The sequence below is a fragment of the Mandrillus leucophaeus genome, unplaced genomic scaffold (assembly GCF_000951045.1).
Source record: "Mandrillus leucophaeus isolate KB7577 unplaced genomic scaffold, Mleu.le_1.0 Scaffold368, whole genome shotgun sequence".
NCBI lineage: Eukaryota > Metazoa > Chordata > Mammalia > Primates > Cercopithecidae > Mandrillus > Mandrillus leucophaeus.
In genome coordinates this window covers 2,477,571-2,486,005 of record NW_012103898.1, presented here as the reverse complement: position 1 = coordinate 2,486,005, position 8,435 = coordinate 2,477,571, and the positions used below count along the sequence as shown (strand labels likewise).

The 8,435-nt window shown below is 32.7% G+C and overlaps 1 protein-coding gene across 3 annotated transcripts in view; it reads left to right on the top strand.

Moving 5' to 3' along the window:
- LOC105546770 (lipid phosphate phosphatase-related protein type 1) overlaps positions 1 to 8,435 on the top strand; it is a 309,015-nt gene that overhangs the window by 159,827 nt on the left and 140,753 nt on the right. Inside the window, exons 1-2 of one of the 3 annotated variants that reach the window (XM_011990054.1) lie at positions 3,433 to 3,680; positions 3,864 to 3,971. The exons of 1 other annotated variant lie outside the window; for it this stretch is intronic. In XM_011990054.1, coding sequence (XP_011845444.1) covers positions 3,909 to 3,971 — 63 coding nt within the window. In that variant the 5' untranslated portion in view covers positions 3,433 to 3,680; positions 3,864 to 3,908. Of the gene's footprint in view, positions 1 to 3,432; positions 3,681 to 3,863; positions 3,972 to 8,435 lie in introns of those variants that run through there. One more of the 3 variants, XM_011990053.1, reaches the window with a different exon arrangement.

The window sequence follows — 8,435 nt, the reverse complement described above, 5'->3', positions numbered from 1 at the left end:
AGTGTTGATGAGGGTATGGAGAAAATAATGCTTGTGTACTGTGGATGGGAATGTAAATTAATATATCCATTCTGGAAAACAGTATGGAGGCTCCTCAGAAAACTAAGGATAGAATTTATCATATTATCCGGTAATCCCTCTTCTGAGTATATATCCAAAGGAATTGAAATCAGTATGCCAAAAATATATATGCATTCTCATGTTTATTGCAGCATTATTCACAATAGCCAAGATATTAAAATTACCTGGGTGTCAATTATCAATGAACGGATAAAGAAAACATGGTGTGTGTATGTGTCTATGTATGTATATACACACACATATATACACACACCAAATTACTATTGGTAATTTGGTATATTGTATATATACACCAAATTACTATGTATATATACACACACACACACACATACATACATAGTACACCAGATTTTCTTTATCCATTCATTGATAATTGACACCTAGGCAGTATGTAATATAGTGTTACTATACTATTTGGTGAACATATATATGTAATATTGTAATGGAATACTATTTAGCCTTAAAAAGGGGGGAAAATAACATGGATGAACCTGGAGAGCATCATGCTAAATAAAATAAGCTAGGAACAGAAAGACAAATACCATATGATTTCACTTACATGTGAAATCTAAAAAAGTTGAAATCATAGAAATAGTGACTAGAATGATGGTTACCAGTGGCTGGAAGAGGGGGATGGATGGAAAAAGGGGAGATGTTGATAAAAGTTTCAGGTAGACAGGAGGCATAAGCTTTAATGATCTGTTGCACAGAATGGTAATTCTAATGATATATATTTCAAAATTCCTATAAAATTATATTTTAAATGTTTTTGGTAGTAAGAAATAAGCATGTGAGGTGATATATTTGTTAATTATGCTGATTTAATCATTTTATATTGTCACATCAAGACACCACATTATACCTCATAGATATATATATAACTATTATTAATCAATTTAAAGAAAAGTAGGAGGCAGCTAATGGGAACAGGGCATTTGGGGTTAAAAAATATTTTGGAACTTGGTGGTGGTTGCATAATACTGTGAAGGTACTCAATGTCACTGAATTGTATTCTTTAAGATGGTTAACTTTTTGTTGTGTGAATTTCACCTCAATCAATAAAAAAGATGGAAAAAATAAAAGTATAAGCAAAAGACTGGTAGAAAATACTGAAAATATATATCTGGTAAAGATTTGTATATAGAATGTACAAAAAACCTTTACACCTTGAAAATAATAAGATGAACAGCCCAACTATAAAAAGTATTTGAATAGACACTTCATAAAAGATATAAAAATGGCTAATAAGCACATGGAAAGATGCTCAACATAATTTTTATTAGCAAAATGAAAATTAAAACCACAATGAGATATCATTTCACACCCAGTAAAATGGCGATAATAAAAAAGATAAACAATTAAAATATCAATGACAATGTGAAGAAATAGACTCTCATACATTGCTGGTGGGAATGTAAAATGGTATAACTACTTTGGAAAACATTTTAGTAGTGCTGTTAAAAAATTAAACATAACATATGACCCAGCAATTCTTTTAGGTGTCTAATATCCATGAGAAATGAAAATATAAATCCACACAAAGAATTGTACACAGATGTTATTAGCGTGGTCTTCCATAATATTGGATACAACTAAATATTGGATATAGCCAAAAATTCAAAACAATCTAAATTTCTACCAACTGGTAAAGGTGCGATAGCCATACAATGGAATATTATTCGGCAGTTAAAAGGAAAAAAAATTACTGAATGTGCAACAACATAAATGAATCTCAAAAATATGCTAAGTGAAGGAATGCAGAAATAAAAGGTCATGTATTATATTATTCTATTCATTTAAAATATCCAGAAAAGGCAAATCTGTAGATTCCAAAAGTAGATTACCTAGCTTTGGGATATGGTGAAGGAGTTGATGGTGGGAATTAACAGTAAATAGACATCATAATTCTTTTAGGGGTGATTAAAAAGTTCTAAAACCATTTTATGGAAAAGTTGCACAATTTGATAAATTTATTTAAAATACTGAATTGTATACTTAAAATCAGTGAATTGGTATATATAAAATATACCTCACTATAGTTACTCCCCTCTCTTTATTTGTGTGTGTGTGTGGCCATATACATGTAAAAAGCTTGGTTGCATTTTGGACCAGAAGAATGAAAATAAAGGGGCATTTCATATCCTAAAGTTTGTCTTGTATTCTCTACTTTATTGTTTATCCTTTATTAATTACATGGAGAAGCCATCTGAAACACTAGGTGTCTGATGCCTTTGCTTTTTCTGGTGCCTCTGCCTTCATGAACATGATTAATATTTAATTTTCTTTTCAGATATACAGCATTGTATTTGGCCGATGCTAACAGGAAAGTTCATTTATATCATAAATACTAAGTAAATTCTAAGATATTTGGGTTAAGGGCAAAATTAAAATGGTTGTCCATTTTAAAATGATGGTTGTCCAATCAATTCAATGTGTTTTCTACATATAGATTCCTTTCTTATTGAAGAAAATATTCATTCTTCCTAAATCCTAAAATAGAATGGTGAAATAACAGATGTAGCATGGGTATTATTTTATAGCAGAAAATATCCAATTTTAATTGAAAAAAATTAAGTTGCCTAAAACTTAGTGTGATTGGTATGGATTTATAAAGCACATAGTATTAAATTTGATGAGAGAAACTTTTAATTGACAAGTAAGGAGTCGATATCTCAAAAGGGAAGGATATGGATTTTAAAGTTTCATTCTGGAAAAGGGCAGAGGGAACTTAGGAAGGATAGAAATGAAGACATTAACATTAATGTCTGACCTTTAAAAAAGTACAGCTGGCCATTCAAATATACTAGTACTTCCTATGTTACCTTTCATACCGTAATCAAAATCTACAAGGACTGTTGGTAGGGATGACAGAGAAACAGAACAAATGAAAAATAATGACTTTAAGAGCAGATATCTGAAATTTGCAGTATTGCCTTGGCTAGAGAATAAAAAATGTACTGGGATTTTTTCAACTCTGGACTGGAAATTTCATTGAAGTTTAAAATCTTCATTGTATTAAGAAGAATCAAAACTAACTGATCTCCTAATGCAATTATATTTTCAGTTCAAAGCAGGGAAGATATGTTCTAATAAAATATTTAATGACAGTCTGCTATTGCCCAGCTACTCCATTCTTACAAGCTAAGTGAATGTCTTATAAGTTAAATGCAATGTGTTAGGCCTTTACTGTTTTATGTTTGGGTCACACACAGGGCTGAGGGAAACCAGTAAAACACATCAGTGGCATATTAACCCGAAGTTTTTCATGGCTGTGTATTCAAGGGAGCAAGGACAAATAATGGTCAAGGAAGGAAGTCAGGGATTGGTGCATCTGTACTAAATGTCAGCTTCAAAGGGAGAGACCAGAGCATAAGCAGACAGTTCTCTAGGTTGCAAATCGGGAGGATTAGGAACAAGTAAGAGAGATTCATGCAGGATGGATAGTAAAAAATGTTTTATACCAAAAATTGTATTTCATGGCATTAGGACAGTCTACTGGGGTAAGACACTATGCAGTACTAGGCAATTAGAATTCCGTTCACTAGCTATGTGCACAAGGGGCTCCTGACCTGGTCATTTGGGATGTAAAACTGTTCATGGCAAGTATACATTATTTGCTTTTCATTGGAATGATTATTAGTCTGACTTGACTGTGTTGTAGATCACTGTTTTGCTTTTGTACACAGCCTGCTTATCTGGAAGGTAGCTGATATTTTTATGTTGGTACCTAAGGGACTTCTCAATATATGGTTCTTATACTATGCAACCTATTTCTATTTCAGTCTGGACAGTTTTAGACGGTGCAGTCTTGCTATATGGTGTGAGAAATGGCTGTAGGAAGCAACACTCAACGAAGTTATTCCATCATCCCGTGTTTTATATTTGTTGAGGTATGTGTATTTTTTAACCTTTATGAGCAAATTGAAATAAAAGTAACAGTTTTTATTCTGATAACTTAGATTATTTTATAAAATTATTTTATGATTGGTAATTCAATTTTGATAGCACAAATGCTGGTAAAGAATTAAACTATGAAAAATGTTTCTTAAATAGGAAGTCATAGAGTAAGAACGTTTTTAAACTTCACCTTTGGGTTACAAAAATTGTGTTTTATTATATTTCTTCTATTTTCAACAATGATGTGAATGTTAACTATGAAAGAGAATGAAACATTTTAATTAAGTTGTTCATTAAAAAAAATCAATATCCTGTTTCAGGAAGTCAATAATGCAGGTATTTTACAGATGATGATAGTTCATGGTCTTTTGCCTTGAAACCCAAATAAAGAAAAATAATCTTAGAGTTTACTATCTCCTCTGGACATTTTCGTTTAGTAGCATATTGGGAGCTTGTGCAATGTGTGATTTCTTTTGTCCTGAATTTCTTTGTTGAGTTGCTCCGACTTTGTACCAGCAGTTTTTCCAGCATCTTTTTGGTTAAGTTTCCTGAACTCCTTTTGTACTCTACCTCCCTTTCTAGGTTTGCTATAGAGGAGACCAAGACATGAATTTTTTAGGAAATTTGGAAAAAACTGCTTTCTAGGTTATCTCAAAATAAGATGATATTGTATCTGCCTTACCAAGAAAATAGGGCATCTAGTAGTGAATCGGTTTTTTTAGCCTAAAGATCAGACCTAAAATATGACAGTGTAGACAGTTGAAAAGTAAGTATCTTGAACTTCCCGTCTGGGTAACTGCGGGATAGTCTCCACATCCCAGGGGTGAGCTATAGCATATTCTCTTTTATGGTATCTTTTTGGCTGACTGTGGGAGAAATGTGTGTTGATCTACTTTATTATCCATATAAAAACAAAGTTGGGTTAAACCACTACTTATATTAGCAAAATTGTGCTTTCTGGAGATGTGTTGTTTATACAAATCCTGTGAAACATTTAGACAAGAACTTTTATGTTCTCCAACTTGAAATAACTTTACCTGCCTATATAGTCAGATAATTTTGAGCATTCTGATTTTTGATCAAATATATGGCTGTTTGGCTGATCATTGAGTTTCACCTTATAGACATTGGTTGGTACTTTTAGACAAACAAGTATTTCATAATGATTTATTTTCTGGTGATATTTGATAATCTGTTCGTGTTGCAGAATCAGGTAAATATAGGAGAGAAGGTTGGAACAGAGATGTTAATACAAGCGAAGGTACATATAGACTCAATTTAAGCTAAATCTCTGAACGGGTAAACAAAGAACTCATCATTCAACCAAAAACACATATTCTTAATACATTGTATTTAACTTGCTATACAATGCCAAAATAACTCCATTCAGATAATAGTGATAATTATATATATTGTGAGTTCTGGTTACTGTTCTTCTTATTGATATTGTGGTGAAGGGAAAAAATCATTTTTCCTGCTGCTCATGTGAGACGGTTAGAAGGTATAACAATAGTACCTTTTTCAGTGTTTGCTTTCTCTTTTGTTATATGAAAAATAATTTTTAAGTAGGCTGGGGGAAGTTCGGGAATAAGTCATCTATCATCATCTTTATCCTCCCTGCAGCAATTCTATTTTATATTTTCTTAAAAATCAAGCAGGAAGCAACCCTCAAAGTGAGACGTTTAATTTATTGCTGGAAGCGGTAATCTCCGAAGATTTTCAGCTCTCTAATGTGTGAATGATGAGCTTGGCCGGTGGAGCAGCAACAAGGGAGATAAATTAGTCCCTCTGTAGCTTACCCTGACACAAACATAAATAGAAGTCTAAAAATCTGGGAGAGGAAAGATGTTTTTTTCTTTTTCTTGTTGTATTGTTGGTCTTATTTTGCATGGAAGTTTAGCATGTATCAGTGACCTCTCAGAAACAGGCAGGCAAAAGGGAAGGAAAACAGGACACAGAAGACATCGAGGGGGAAGGAGGTGAATCTCAAAGTGGCTCTCATGATTCTCATGTATTTCATTCATCAGATACTTATTGTTTACCTGTATTATTCCAGATACTATAACAAGGATATCACAAAACTTGGTATAAAATGTCAACTTGACCAATGAATATCTTTTCGCTGTTTTTTAATTTTGAAAGAATTTAATCACAGAAAGTAATTGACATCCCTGCACCTACCATCAAGACAAAATCTTAAAGTTTTGTCATATTTGCTTCGAATGTTTTTGTCAAGGAAAATAAAATGTTACATATATGGCCAAAATCCTATTGTCCTGAAGCCAGAAGTCATTATATGTATGAAGTTTGGGGGTTCTTTTCCCTATATCTATCCCATGCATATTTTATATTTTCCTACATATGTATATATTCACAGATAATATTTTAGGAAAATTTTACATAAATGACACTATGCTGAACCTTTCTTTTGCAACTTGCCTTTTCATTCAACATTATATTTCTGAGATTTATCCAGATTGGCAGTCCATTCATTTTAATTGTTGCAATTTATTGTATTGTGCAAATATACCTACTGAGGGACAGTTTATGCGTTTGTTTGCTTAATATGCTTTTTCACTGTCATAAATGTTTTTGCAGAAAATATTCTTATTTTTGTCTCTGTGTGCATATATGCAAGAGCTCTCTTAGTATAACACATAGCAGAATTGCTAGGGGATAATTATATTTGCCAGTTGTTTTCTGCTGCATTATAGAAGCAACCTTGATATTTGTATATCAGTTTCTTTGAAGAAATTTTAAAAACCTCTATTATTACTTTTATGAGTATGTCATATATTCTGTAGCTTTTTTTTCAATTACATTATCTGTAAGTGGCAGCACATTTATTTCTTCTTTTCCAATTGTCATGTTTTTACTTTCTTGCCTTGTCTTATTGCTTTGATTAAGACCTCCCGTGCAATGTTGGATAGAGGCAGTGGTAGAGAACATCTTTGCCTTGTTGCTGACTTTAAAGAAAATACTTCAAGTGTTTTACTATTGAATTATGAATAAATGTGGATTTTTACTTTTTTCTTGCTCCCTACCATCATCTAATTTTGATTACTTAATTTGTTTTAATCCCCCATTTCCTTCCTTTATTGGTTATAAATTATAGATATTTCTTAAAATTACTTTAAAATTTTAAATATACATACTTGACAACACAAACTGAAGTTCATCAATAGCACCATGATTCTCTTAAACAAGCAATGACTGTTCTTTGACTACTTTGAGCTCTTATATGTCATCCTTCATTTTTATATTTTCCTTAAATTTTTCACCTTTTTTTCAGTTGGGCTTCTTTGAATTTACCTGTATTCATCAGTTTCTTTGCTTACTATTCCTCTCCTACTGTAATTTCCTCATGAAGTTTATCCTTTAGCAATGCTTTCAGCAAGAGTCTAGTACTGTTGATGAAGAGATTCAAACTCTGAAGAGATCTATTCTGAGCTAAGTATGAGTGACCACACTTTGTGACACAGCCTGCAGGAGACCCTGAGAACATGTGCTCAAGGTGGTCAGGGTGCAGCTTGGTTTCATACATTTTAGGGAGATATGAGACATCAGTCAAAGACATGTAAGATATACATTGGTTTAGTCCAGAAAGTGGAACAGCTCGAAGGGGAGAGCTTCCAGGTTATAGGTAGATTAAAAAAATTTCTGATTGGCAATTGGTTGAGTCATTATCAATAGAAAGGAATGTCTGGTTTGATAAGAGGTTATGGAGACCAAAATTTTATCATACAGATGAAGCCTCCAGGTAGCAGGCTCCAGAGAGAATAGATTATAAATGTTTCTTATCAGACTTAAAGTGTGTGTAGATGGTAAATGCTGGTCAGCTTTTCCTGAATTCCAAAAGGGAGGAGGGTATAATGAGGCATGTCTGACCCTCCAACCTTGTCATGAGTTGGGGGGTTAAATCCCTACCCCCTTGTGCTCTGAACTTTCAATATAATATGTCAAAGTGTGAATTTGTACTATCTAGGACTTATTGTGTATCTTGAATATTAACTCATGTTTGTCACTAGCTCTGTAAAACTCTCAGCCATTGCTGGTTCAGATATTTTTTCTGCAACATCTATATGTATCTTCTCATTCTTTCACTCCATCTCTTAGCCCATCTTGTTGCTGTTTATTTAATTTCCAGAAATTCTATGTGTGTTTTAAAAATTATTTTTATACTGTCATTTTCTGTGCTTATGGTTTTGTTTCTTTTGTCTTTAATTATATTAAATGTAATTATATATTTTCAGATTGTCCTATTATCTGAAATTATTGGCACTGTGATCCTCCTGTTGGTTGTGTCTGCTGTCTTTAGCTCATGGTGGACCGTTTCCTTATATTTGTGGTTTTTGTTTAGCTCCAGTTTAGCAGAGCTTACTTCTTCTGTAAGGTTCATGTAGACCTTAGGTGTTGAGAGTATCACTTTGGAGGGATTTTTCATAAATGTTTGTTGC